Here is a 14,258-nt window from a genome sequence, read left to right on the forward strand (position 1 = left end):
GTACAGTGGTACCTCGCAAGACGAATGCCTCGCAAGACAAAAAACTCGCTAGACGAAAGGTTTTTCCGTTTTCGATTTGCCTCGCAAGACGAATTTCCCTATGGGCTTGCTTCGCAAGACGAAAACGTCTTGCGACTTTGTTAAACCGTTAAAACCGTGCTTCGCAAGACGAAAAATTCGCTAGACGGCAAAACTTGCGGAACGAATTAATTTCGTCTTGCGAGGCACCACTGTAGCTATGTTGGCTACCCCTGGTTTCCAAAGAACTCGGGAACAGATATCCTACTTTGGGTGAGAGAATCTGGAGACCTTTTGATGCGCTTTTGGATCCCTTGATAACAATTGTTTTCCCTCACCTAATATAATAGCAGCTTGTATCTGTGTCCATTGCGGTGTTCTAGGTTAATAAAACTGCTTGTTTGGTAGAAGGATTGCATGTCTTTCTGTTTTAGCAGAACCCTGGTCCCAAAGTGAATATGAGTTGTTTGCTGCCCACTGCATTTGTAGTGTAGACAGCACAGAAGTAATTTCCTTTACTGCTGAAGTGAACTCTGTCTGCGAAGAAAGGTGTGAATGCACCTCTTGTGACTCTCTGGGTAGTTGATCAGCAAGATGTAGGAAGGTTGTGAGGCCAGAACCACATCTACCAACCTTTGATTTTCATGTTGGGGTATGTAGCCATAGATTGTAAACAAGTACTGCTTCATAGAGTAAGAAAGTCAAGGGGGTGCAGCTCTTTTGAGGTGGAATTGTAGACAACACAACATTGCTATGTGACATTAACTATAGAATGTTTTCATTTAACTTTGTTTTTGTTGATTATTTTTTTTGTTCACTCTTACAGGGCAAATTTGTGCTGCTTTTCTCTTGATTCAGATATAACCTTGAGTAAATTACACTTTTCCTTGCATCTGCCAGGTTTGGAGTGTCAGTGTGTGCCTGGGGAGTCCCCCACCAATTTTTAAAGTTAGTTTTTCTATCTAAGACAAGCTTTTTTGTGTATACAGAAGCTCTTTCTGCTTACTCCAGTTCCTACTAAGGAAGCCAACTCCTGCAGATGTTGTAAAGGGAGAAGAAAGCATCACTTCACTTATTGAATGACCATAGCATGTTCCCTTGCAGTAATTTATTTATGTTTCTTTTGCCATGCAGCCCCTGTACTTCCGGGGGCATATCAACAAAGTCAGCCCCAAGGATATGGTTACATGCACCAGACTAGTATGTCGTCTATGAGATCGATGCATTCACAGCCACATTCAGCTACCTTGGTGAGTATTGAGTTAAATAATTAATCCTTTTCACAGCAGCCTCTCTCCTGCAAACACAATTATTTTCCCTTTTTCCTCTATAACTGAGCCTGTCTTAAAAAAACCTTTAACTTGCACTTTTTCACATGGGCTATGAACATGTTCTCTAGACTTAACCTGAGCAAACTTGATTTTTTTTTTTGTAAGGGACCTCTTTAAGTCCTTAAAGGAGTACAAATCTCAATTACATATTGCAATCTATGCAGTAGCTAAATTACTACATTGTAATTGAATTATGGTGGAGATTTCCCCTGACAGCTGCCTTATGTAGAACTTTGAGCTTTGTTTCTCAGTTATACCCAGATCATAATAAGCTTCTAAAAAGTTTTAGAAGTTTTTCACAGCGTCGCTGTGCTGTCTGGAGCTGATAGGAGTCATATTCCTAAACTTCTGGAGGGCATCAGGCTGTCCCAGAATCATAAGATACAGTAAAGAATCTCATTCCCACACCTTCTAATACAGTATTTGATATTCTGAATATCTCTTGATGTTTCTGGCATATGGCTGGAAACTGACACTTAAAAAACACACAACACAACCTCAGCTTGATGAAGAATGATGGATTAAAACACTACCAAAAACCTACCATAAACTGCTTTGAACGGCAGTGAATAAATGTGTAAAATTGTTAGGATCTTCAAACTCTGAGTTAAAAGCTTTCTGTAAACAATGAAATATTGCTGCAAGCATTTCCACCCCCAAATGCATCATAGGACCCATCCATACATCCACTTCTCCCATACCTTTTTGGCACGGATCTGAGCAGTTTTTCATTTGTCTTGCCACTTTCCCCGGGAAAACCCACTCTTTACTGCTGAATTGGAACAAATATCTGCAGAAAAACCAGGTTAAAGCAGCTGCACAAGCAGAAGTGTGGACAAGCTGGAATCTTGGGTGGAATAATAATAATAATAATAATAATAATAATAATAATAATAATAATAAACAAAACAAAACAAAACAAAACAAAACAAAACAAAACACAATCCTACCCATGTAACTGGGTTGCCCCAGCCAATCTGGGCGACTCCCAAAAGATTCTTCTATACTTACGTTGGCATAAATGTGTTTAGTAAATTGTGGTTGCTTAAGAATACATTTTGAAATACTGTCTTCCCTGACTGATCACTAAGTTTATCTAGCAAACGTGACCACATCTTTATGGTGAATATCTAAAAAACTCCCCAACAATAATGTGTACATATCTATGTGTAATATGTGTGGTTATATACAGTACAATTAATGGCAGGGAAAGGGTGAAAATCCTCCTCACAATATAGTTGATCATTGAATTTGCCTGATTTAGAGTATTGTGACATATAATTGGCATGTTATATTGTGGGCTTTTAAAGTGCCAGTTCATACCAATGGTATTCTCCCCAAATATGGATATCTTAGCTTATTTTATGACGACCAGGCAGGTGACAATGCATATTTCAAAAGTGTTTCTAACATTCAGGACTGCGTACTCAAGACTATCCCTAGCTCCATGAAGAATAATTTCTTTGCAATTTGAAAATTTGCTGATCTATACAACCCGCATTGCTGGTGACATATAATGTAGGTTTGTAGAGATTGGTTTGTTGGAAAGTCTGTGAATTGTGTTTAATGGACTTCCCTCTCCTTTCTTTTCACAGAGAACATATAGAGCAATGTATGACTATAGTGCCCAAGATGAAGATGAAGTTTCATTCAGGGATGGTGACTACATCATCAATGTGCAACCAATTGACGATGGTTGGATGTATGGTACTGTTCAGAGAACTGGGAAAACTGGAATGCTTCCAGCAAATTACATTGAGTTTGTTAATTAATACTCACCGTTAGTACTTCTGAGCTTTATTTTGATTTACTTAAGCTTTACAAACGTACTTTTAAGACCACATCTTCATTACTTCCCTGTTAATGTAACAATCAGTGCTCCTTTCTGGAAGTCAACACACAATTCCTCTAACAAGTCCAAGAAGCACAGAGTTCCCAAAGTGTGCTGCTTAAACGTATATAGAAAAACTTGTTGGTGGAAACCTGGTGCTTGTAATCATGTAAAGGTTTCTATTAATTAGCTCCCAGATAGGTTTCTGCCTTTACAGTAGGCTGCATTTCCCACTTAAGTTTTAATCACAAAGCAGCTGGTATTTTTTATTGTGTGACTTTGAAATTGTAAGAGGTTATACCTTGGTGTTAAGGTCTGAGTAATTAAAAATCCAAGTTAACAAAACAAATCTTTTGTTGTTGTGATAAATGACATGCTCAGAAGTTGCTTACAACTGCCTGGCAGCCTTAAACAAAACGTATCTTGTATTTAATGTCGGAAGCTTCCTGACACACAGCTGTCCAGTCTACTGTATTCTTCCCTGAAGCTTTCATTTTCTCTCATCCATAGTCCCAATTCATGTTAGTCCTCCCAAACTACCAGTTGTGAATGATCTCCATGACAATAGCTGTGCCTTTTTGCACAGTTAGAAACAATTTTAGAGTGCATTTTCTATTTTGTTAATTCCAACCTTTTCTATTTCCCCTTGTATTAACACTGTTTGTATAGAAATTACTGTCTTCAAAGCACTGTCTTCAAAACACATATATCTATTTTGTTGTTGTTGTAAGGGTCTGTCCTGAGAACTTTGCAATGACATATAATTGTACCCTTTACGTGTAATGATTCACTACAGGGATGGCAAATATGTAGCCTTCCAGATGTTTTGGCCAGGGATGAAGGGAACTGGAGTCCAGCCACATCTGGACAGCCACAGGTTTTCCATCTCTGGTATAATGGATTGGTGGTAGGGATTACTTCATGAATTGGGGCTTGGATTTGGGACCTGACTGGCAAAGAATGTGATTTTTTTCCAGAGGCTTAGTTCAAGAAAAAGATTACTAGATATTAGTAAATTTCTAGCTTTGTGAATATAACTCAAGGATTTACTCAATAATTGAAGCATGGCATCCACCTGAGAAACTTTTGTCTTCCCACAAAGTAAAAAAATACAAAACCATTATTTCCCAACGTTTTCTTTAAAAATATATATATATCAGTTGCACTGCTGTCTTATTTTATCATTTCTAATTAATACTCATTGGATCACAAAACACTTGTTGGATGTTCCTAAACTTTTTAGGAGCTGTTGAGAGCTGGTGTGGTGTAGTGGATTAGAGGCTGAGCTTTGAACCAGGGGAGCCCCTGATTCAAATCTCACTTCTCCCACAAGCTCACCTGCTGGCCTTACTTAAGTCACTCTCACTCAACCTCAGTTCCTTATCTGCAAATGGGGAGACCAATATTGAAGGGCTGTTGTAAGGATTACAAGATAATGCTGGTGAATAACTTTACAGTATTATAGGGTTGGGTCCAAAGGTTTCCTTCCTTTGATGGAAAGACTCATTTGATGGAAGATGCATTCTGTCAGTTGAAGGGAATGTTTGGATCAAGCCAATTATTATTAACACAAGGTAAAAAAAATGAAAGAGCAAAAGGGAAATACAATGAGTTTAGTTGTCGGAATTTATCCCCTGAACCAGTGCATTTCTTCAAGCCCAGCAAGTAGTGCATGGAAACAAATTTGCTGAGACATATTCCTAATTGTTTATGCAAAAATAAAACATAAAAATCACTATCAATGTAAGTTACTTCCATTCTGCAATCATAGTATCCAACATATTATGAAAAGGGGAGGTATGGGAAGAATATATTTTTCTATGTACTCAAAGTATGAATATTTATGACCATTTATCTCTTGTTTTTCCTCCATACAAATAAAATCAGGACTGGTGTGGGTGTATGTGTGTTTAAAAAAAGATCCAGGTCAGAGAGAGGGAAATGTAAATCCCCAAGTAAGATGTTTTTTAAATAGATTGTTATTTACATAGATTGGTGTCTAAGGGCTACAATGTATTTTGCTACTGAAGTTGACCATTGAAGGTATGCTGCGTCCATTGTATTGTGCATAATTTTTTTTTATTGTCTAAGGGAAGTATATTTAAACTGCTTTTAGAGCGTTTTGTTCTCAGATGTCAGAGGACAATGTCTCTAGCATAACATCTCGAACATAGTAAGTAACTCAGAAGTACAGAAGTTAAAGAATAGAAAGCTCTTCATTTCTATTATTCTGTTTTACCCAAAAGAAGGAAAATAAACCATTTTTTCCATCAGACCAGCAGCTGTTTTGTCTCCTGGCCATTTTTCTGTGAGAGTGGTAGCCATAGAATGGCCTCAGTTTGACCTGGGCAGTTCAGGCCAGTTAGCTATTCATTGGGCCAGAGCATGGACTTCAAATTGGTGTTAATAAAAAGACTGCCATGCCTGATTCAAGTGCTCACAAGATGAGATGGACTAATCTACTCATGAGACCATGCCAATTCAGTTTATATGTGGCGAGTTTTGAAAGAATATGTGGGGAGTTTTGCCCTGGAAACCTTTACCTTTACCTTATGCTGATATTGTTGTAAGGTAAAGGTAAAGGGACCCCTGACCGTTAGGTCCAGTCATGGATGACTCTGGGGTTGCAGTGCTCATCTCGCTTTATTGGCCGAGGGAGCAGGCGTACAGCTTCCGGGTCATGACTAAGCCGCTTCTGGCGAACCAGAGCAGCGGTACCTATTTATCTACTTGCACTTTCAGTCCCTTCATTCAACCACCTCCATGTTGGCAAGCAACGCTGTCAAAATAGTTTCTCATTAAGTAAAGGAAATTGTCTTCAATACCCATATTTGTGCAAACAACATGCATATGCAGTCTGTGATATTATTACATGTGATATTAAATTGCAAGGATGAATGCCATCTTTATTTGCCTGTTATAATTTTTAAAAAAACCCCGAAACAAGGTACTGGTAATTGTTTTTCAAAGAGAACTGTCCCACTGCAAAATGTTTATGGCATTTATTCAAACCCTCAATGCAGTTTTTGAGCTGGTGCACCATGCTGCATATAAATGAATGCAGTTTCATACACAAGCAGTGTGGCTGCCACTGAATCTCACCTATTGTGGATTATTCATAGGGTTGTGGCACTTATTAAACGACTCAGATTTGTGGAAAACCCACAAATCACATGGAAACTCATGCACCACCTCCCTCATAAAGTCGTGGTGCAGATGGGTACTTACAAATACTGCAGCCTTCAGATTAACTCTGCCACGCAGAAATGGATTCCAGTGGCAACTATGCTATAAGAGCCTTCCTCAGCCTGCTGTCCTATAGGTGTTGTGGATGACAGTGCCCATCAACTCTAGACAGCAAGGCCAATGGTCAGGAAGGCAGCTGCAGGTTGGCAAAGGCTGTCTAATAACGTATGATGTAGCCCTTATGACTCCCACTGTGCACATTCATAACTGAATTCCACCATCTCAAAATGAGGCTGCATAAAAAGTATCCTTTTGAAAACTAGAATTCAATGTGCTCAACTTAAGACATTTTCTAGAGAGGTGAAAAACATTTTAAATTTTTTTTGGTTTTTCGCCTTGTACTGGACAATACCTGTAATTTACTCTTCTTTCTAAAACAATTGCAAACACAGAAGTTGGGAAGAATGTAGTTTAGCCATTAGTTAATAAGAGCTGTTAGATTTTAGGTGTTAGAAATGACATTATACCATTAACTACTGGATAAACTTTAGTTAATAATTAAATAGTTGAAACCCAATCAGTAGCATCGAACTCTTCCAACCTAGCAGTGTTTTCTGCTAACAAATGCAAACTTCTGAATTAAAATTATGAAGCACTTAACAATGCCTTGCCTATTCTTCTCTAGGCTGAGATTCAGAGGTAGGAGATAGACAAGGAGATGAAATTGATGCATGTAGCCAGGGCTTCATATGCTGCTGTTGGCCCAAGAATCTACTTTTTAGTGTAAAATACTGCTTGGAAGAATGAACTGTTCATTATGGAGCACATGGTTTTTTATGAAGGGTCCAGGTTCTATAGTTTGCAACTGCGATTAAAAGAATTCCAGGTATGAAAGATGTGCCTGAGAATTTGAAGAACTGCTTCCAATTACAGCACTGGTTTAGATGGGTCAAGTATCTTTCTTGGTGTCAGGCAGCTTCATATTCTGCAAAATGCTTCCCCCGATCCCAAATGACAGTAAGTCCAGAAGCAGGGATGGGGAACTCGTCATCCTCCAGATGTTGCTAGACTCCAGCTCCCATCACCCCTGACCACTGACCAACAACATCTGCAGGGCCACAAATTCTTCCACTTCTAACTTACAGAGGTATGCTTTTTTTCCAACGAGGGAACATGCATCAGATGTTGGAAGGAATCAGATTCTATTGCAGACTGCACAATTACAAATTCTGCATCAGATTCCCAGATAAAAAACTGTTGCCGCTCAGTTTTAGCTAACTGTAGCTAAAATGCCTCAGGTTTTCTGCCTCTGTTTTCTACAACAACTCTTTTCAAATTCAGACTTGTTTCAAGCTGTCTCTCTGTTCCCCAATCTTTGGTTCGAACACCATAAAACGAGCCTGACAAGGTTGCTTGTTTCAGGGCCAGTTGCTAGAACAATGAGAGGAAGGACCATTACTTTTCCTCTTGTAAAGCTGTAAACCTTAAGTGAATACTGTGCCAGTTTTGAGGTTTGATTACCAGACCTGCTCTAGGTTACTGTCTCTGGCCAGAGAGTTCTAATCTGAGACCCAGCCCAGTTGCTAGAGTTTGTGATTTCAAGATCTGGCAATCATAGTCAGATGATTAGAGTCACTGAGGAATGCTGAGACCTTTTTGTTAAGTCTCTGATTGTTCTTCCAGCAAAAACATAACAATTCATAATAGCCAAACTCATGAGATCATCTTCATATGAAAAAGAGCAAGCAGAACTTTAGCTCTGTATATGGGTCTTTCTGAAGCACGAATGTGCCTCCAAGCACCTCAAACTTCGAATCCCCCTGGGATAAATATTTGGAGTTATATTTTCTTCCGAAACTGCCTGTACTACTTACAGGATGTTCAAATGAATTTCATATGCTTTTTTTTGTCCAATATATAGAAATTGCATATTGTATTTATGATGTAATCAAGTTGCAACAGAAACATTTTATTTAGAGAGATCATAAATTATCTGCTGTATTATTACAAATCTGTATTACAAAGTACATGTCTCTAAACCACTGGAAACCATTTTTTCTGACTGTATTTGGTTAGCATGATGTGGAACTCCTCTACTTTTTGCAATTTATAAAAAAACAAATAACAAAACTGCTTAGTTTGTACGTTTGCTTAAAAATGCATATACTGTGTTAATTTGCAAAATTGTACTTTTATTTGGGAGTATAAAATTATTAAGGAAACTTTGTAGTTCAATGGGGGAGGGGAGTAATTTTAAGAGATCATATGATGCATCGGCATAATTTGGCTTTTGTTATGCGAAAGGATAACACCAGCTATTAAAATATATTTTATTAGAAATGCTTTAAATCCTGTTTCTGCCCCTGTACACTGTGAATCTCAATGCTTCAGTGGACTAGAGCAACATTCTTCTGCTGCCTGAAGTACTAACCTATGCAACCTAGTTCACATTTTGGTTGATGTCAAGTAGTTGTAACATTTACATATTCTGCATAACATACAATGGCACTGAAATAAAATATTAAAGCTGCTACTATGTATGCATGATATTAATCAGAAACTTTTCAAAGCCACAACACTCCATGACAAAGATATTTCCTTTGTAGTAGTGAAATATGTGTCACTTTGACAGGCAGTTTCAGGGTGCCCATGATAGAATATGGAAAGTGAAGGTCTTTTCTAGCCTTGGGATGCAGGTAGTGCTGTGGTCTAAACCACTGAGCCTCTTGGGCTTGCTGATTGTAAGGTCAGCAGTTCGAATCCCTGCGACGGGGCGAGCTCCCGTTGCTCTTTCCCAGCTTCTGCCAACCTAGCAGTTCGAAAGCACACCAGTGCAAATAGATAAATAGGTACCGCTGCTGTGGGAAGGTAAACGGCGTTTTTGTGCGCTCTTGTTTCCGTCACGGTGTCCCGTTGCACCAAAAGCGTTTAGTCATGCTGGCCACATGACCTGGAAAGTTGTCTGTGGACAAATGCCAGCTTCCTTGGCCTGAAAGTGAGTTGAGCGCCACAACCCCATAGTTGCCTTTGACTGAACTTTATCATCCAGGGTCCTTTACCTTTACTCTTTACTCTAGCTCTATCTTTTGATTGTAGCTGTGGCAGGATCAGAGATTTATTTTTATTTATGTATTAAATTTATATACCGCCCTTCATGAAAAGGTCACAGAGTGGTAGTTCACAAGATAAAAACACAAATAAAATGTTAAAACAGAAACAATAAAACAACCTCCCCTCAAAAAAAACCAAAAAACATTTAAAAGGCTGTAGAATATTAATCAGCCAAAGGCCTGGTTGAAGAGGAAGGTGATTGGATGAACCTCCCTGGGGAGAGCATTCCACAAACGGGGGGGCCACTGCAGAAAAGGCCTGTTCTCGTGGTGCCACGCTCTGGACCTTACAGGCAGGAGACACGTGAAGAAGGGCCTCAGAGGATGAGTCCAGGTTGTGGCGAGAGATGGCAATGCACATACAGCGCATATACAGGGTTCTTTTCCATTTCAATGTACAATTAAACAATTATACTTAACATTTAAAGTATTGCATGTTCTCTGGGTCACTTTGCTTTGAAGGTTCACTTCCTGCAGCTATCACATCTGCTAGATCAGCCTTCACTAATATGGTGCCCTCCCTATGTTTTGAACTACAGCTTCAATCAGCACAGAGGGTCGGTAGGGGAGGAGATGTCATTCAGGTATTTGGGGCATAAGTCCTGACTCAGATCGAATAGAGAGAGCTGGGCACCATCCACATATTGGTGACATCTAAAATTCCCAGGAAACACCTTGATTTTTCATGCAGCTGTATAGTTACCAGTGTTTCAGAATACAATTTTTGGTATTGGATGATGCAGAAATATATCCCTCCTGCTGCCCTGATCTCCCCATAGCGAAATCATGGAGTATGATCTCTAAACCAAGCTCCACCGGGGTGAATTTATCCTGGACATTGCTGTGTTTTTGCATAGCTCCTATTCGTTTCAGTACAGTTTGTTCAGGAGGAGCTGCCAACAACTAAGGAATAGCTGCAAGTGCATTGTAATGTTACCCTTTTTCAAAGCATTAGGGCACAAGTTTCCCCCCAGTTAAACCCTCTGATCTGTCTGTGTTGATCATGGTCAGGATCTGCATACTGAGAGTACAGAATGATCTTCAGGAGAATCGAGTGCCTGGCATCTTGCCGGAGAAGGTTGCAAAATCCTTTGTAGATTATTATTAAAATAAAGAGAAAAATCCAAGATGGCTGGTAGAGCTGAAACAATAGGGTTCCTACCTTTCTCACTCAGCTGCAACTATTTATACATGTCTTTTGAGCTAACATAGCGTGCCTCTTTCAGAACCGGTATTTTTGTTCCAGTTCATGTGTAAATACACAGCAGAGAGAAAGGAGTGTTCAATGTATTCAAACATTTTGTTTTAAAAACCCAAATTTGAATGCTAATCTTGTTCATGACTCTTAATGGCAAAGGATTCAGAATTAATTCCAGAGGGAGCTGAAATGTCAATTGCAGGAGAAGAAGGGGGAAAAATCCCTGATGGTTTAAATTCAGTCTGGCTTTTTAATATGAGAGACACACAGACAAAGAAGAAAATTAAAGAAAAGTGCTTGTATTATCTGGCTTCCACGAGACATTCTTTTCCAAAACAAAGGATGCTGAAGACTGCTCCAAAAGGCAAAGGAAAGCAGAGGCTATATGGACCCCATCCAAATAAAATGGAACATATTATCAGGGAGCAAAGTGGACCTCTCTAGTTTTTGCATGATAAAGCCAAAATAAGGAGGATTTGGAAGCACTGCCATAAGTGTGTGTTTTAGAATTTCAGGTTATATGATCTTGTAACCACTTCCATGCACACATCTGTACATAACACATGCATGCATCCCTAGAAACAAAAATCTGTGATTCTTTCTTTTCTGTGGCACGATAGATATAGCCCAAGAAAACCAGCATGACACACATTGATTTTCTTTAGCTGAAAGTTAACGGCTTAATCAGATTTTGTTTTCAAGTGGAATGATTTGTTTCCCCTCGGGTTCCACATTGTTGTCTTGCTCTAATCTTCTACTTGTGTGACCCACCCACCGCTCTTAGTTGTCAGTGCACAAGTCACAAAAATATAGTACTTGGCCTTTTCAGAGATGGGGAGGGTGATCAGCTATCCACCTTCTTTCTTCACATTCCTTAGAGCAGTTGTATCTTCCAAGGACAGACCGAAAAGGTGTGGTCCAGGATCCCTCAAAAGGGTTTCAGAAATACTGGTGGAGGCTTCTGATGGTGCTTGCAGTGATAACGATTGTGAGATGGTCATTTGGCAATGAACTTAGTCTTCCCCACTTCTCCTACCCAACCCATGGCTGAGCTCAGTTTCTTGTCTTCACTCTGTGATGAAAAAGGGCAACAACAACCTGAATTTGGCAAACAAGCCTTGGGGCTAAACTAGACATGATAGGGTTAGATCTCTCTCTCTTTTCTTAAAAGCAGCAGTAAGGTAGGATCTTAATTTGGTCATTGTGCTGACAGAGGTGAGTTTAACTCCCCACATGCTTTTTCGATGACTTAAATGCTACTGAACCTGCTATTGACCACAACAAAGAGGTAAAACAGGTACCATATTGCACCTGGATTTTCACTTTACTCCATCCAACCAAGCTAATAAATTGAGGGTGTGGCTTAGGAGGAAGGGTTCAAACTATGCTGCAGCCTCATCCAGTCACCCACCCTCATAACCACTTAAAAACAAAGGAATTGTGGATCTCCTATCCTGTTTGACCACAGGGCAGCCAGTATTATGCATCATCCCATCCAAAAGTTCCTTTTTTCATTCACTGATATTTTCAGAACAGACTTGCACGTATATCATAAGCCACACCCTCAGTTTCTTAGGAAAACACTCGTTGTTCAAAAGCGCCTAATGCAGTGAGGTGCAACGAGTGTGCGATTTTTTTTCGTAGACAATACTTATAGTTTATAAAATCTGAGAACAATCCACAAGCAGCTACTACAAAGTCCTCATTTCTCATGCTATCCCATGAAATAATTCTCCTTAGATGAGGCACATAAGCTGCATACATTCTTTTAGGAAAAACATTCTGGGAGAGAGACATCTGGACTGTGCAAGTGGGAGGCCAAGGGAAGGGGGGGAAATAGCCCTTCTACTATTTTCATTGCATTTCAGTCTTGACCAAGATAAATTTCTGCTTTAATTCATCAAATGTAAGAGAGGAATAATGCACACATACTTTTACAGATCATAGTATGAATGTCCAAAACTAATATTGCACTTAAAAATGCCTAGAAATAACTGAACTTGCTTGTAATAAATAGTAATAAACTCTAGGGAGCCCTTTTGGCTCCTTGGGCCAGATCCTTATCAGGATCAGCTCTGTGGGCCATATTTGGCAGGTGGTTAGTGCTGCTTACCTGCCAAACATCTGGTATCATAATGAGATCAGGTGCAAGGTGCTTTGAAGTCCCGAAGTCTCCTGCTAAAATGAATGAGGAAAGGCTTCACATTTGAATCCCCTGCTAGAATGCCTGTTCCTTCCCCTTTATTTTAGCAAGGGTTTCTAACCAAACCCCTTCATGAATAAGATGTTGTTTTGTGTGGATGGTCTGTTAGGCCTATGTACCTGGAGACAGGTAAGGATCTTTAGCCTAACAACAGAGGTTCTCAAACTGTGGTGTACAGAGCACTTGTGGTCCGCAGGCTTCATTCAGGTGGTCCACAGACTGCAGAACAGACAATAATATCATACCCTCCAACGTCTCCCCGATGAAAAGAGGGACATTATATTGTACATCAGTACTCCAAATATCTAGATTCTGACATTCATTAATTTCTTGGATTTTTTTGTGGGGGAGTCTCCCTGCTCCCACATTCATAACGATCATTTGGCTGATGATTCTTAAGTAATTTGAAATTATCAAGGACCGCCAACTTAGTTTAATAGCTGAATTGAGGGTGGGAGGGACAAAAATAGGAAGCATCATACACCACAATGTGTTTGAATGTTTCATTACGTTTTAGATTTCCTTATTTCTAATACCCATCACTAAAAAATTTTCAGAAGAAGAAGAAGAGTTTGGATTTGATATCCCGCCTTTCGCTCCCTTTAAGGAGTCTCAAAGCGGCTAACATTCTCCTTTCCCTTCCTCCCCCACAACAAACACTCTGTGAGGTGAGTGGGGCTGAGAGACTTCAGAGAAGCGTGACTGGCCCAAGGTCACCCAGCAGCTGCATGTGGAGGAGCGGAGACGCGAACCCGGTTCCCCAGATTAGGAGACTACCGCTCTTAACCACTACACCACACTGGCTTCAGAGACTGCATTTCACTTTTGCAACACAGTACAACAAAGTGTACAGCATTTGTGGGGTGTGTGTGTGTGAAGAGAAAGTGAAAGAGCTGAGTGCAGCTCCCCGTCTGTTTTATTGCACTTCTCGGAAAGGAAAGATGTGCAGCCCAGTCATACCGGGGTCTACTTGGAAGCAAGATTTCCAGTACAGCCTTTTCTTTTTCTCTCCCAAGTAAGGATGGCAAGCCCAACATGGAAGCTGCAAAGCTTGCTGACCTCCCCCCCCAGCACAAAACTTCCGCAGAAGCTGAGTGCACCATGGATTGCAGATGGACATGCCCACACCCCTCCAGATTCAGATGGCGTTTACAACCCAGAGTTCTCTCTGGATGAAAACCCCCCAGGAATGGTGAAATGCCTTCACCTCACCCTCACTTGCCTCATCGCACAAACCCTCCTCCCAGAGGCCTCTGGCACATCTTTCGGGACCAGGGAGCTCTCCCTGCTGTCCCTCCTGTCTCCTTCATCTCATTCCTGCCAATCATAGGCTCACTCCCACCTGCCTTCCAATCGGCCTCCAGCCTTGTCACCCCACACT

At 40.2% G+C, this 14,258-nt stretch overlaps 1 protein-coding gene across 12 annotated transcripts in view; it reads left to right on the top strand.

Moving 5' to 3' along the window:
* NEBL (nebulette) overlaps nt 1–8,897 on the top strand; it is a 192,603-nt gene extending 183,706 nt beyond the window's left edge. For all 12 annotated transcript variants that reach the window (XM_083467409.1, XM_083467410.1, XM_083467408.1 and 9 more), the window contains 2 exons: nt 1,153–1,268; nt 2,945–8,897. In XM_083467409.1, coding sequence (XP_083323535.1) covers nt 1,153–1,268; nt 2,945–3,121 — 293 coding nt within the window. In that variant the 3' untranslated portion in view covers nt 3,122–8,897. The remainder of the gene's footprint in view (nt 1–1,152; nt 1,269–2,944) is intronic.
* The last annotated feature ends 5,361 nt before the right edge of the window (nt 8,898–14,258 follow it).

This window comes from Podarcis liolepis (assembly GCF_965112155.1).
Source record: "Podarcis liolepis genome assembly, chromosome: 12".
NCBI classification, from domain to species: domain Eukaryota; kingdom Metazoa; phylum Chordata; class Lepidosauria; order Squamata; family Lacertidae; genus Podarcis; species Podarcis liolepis.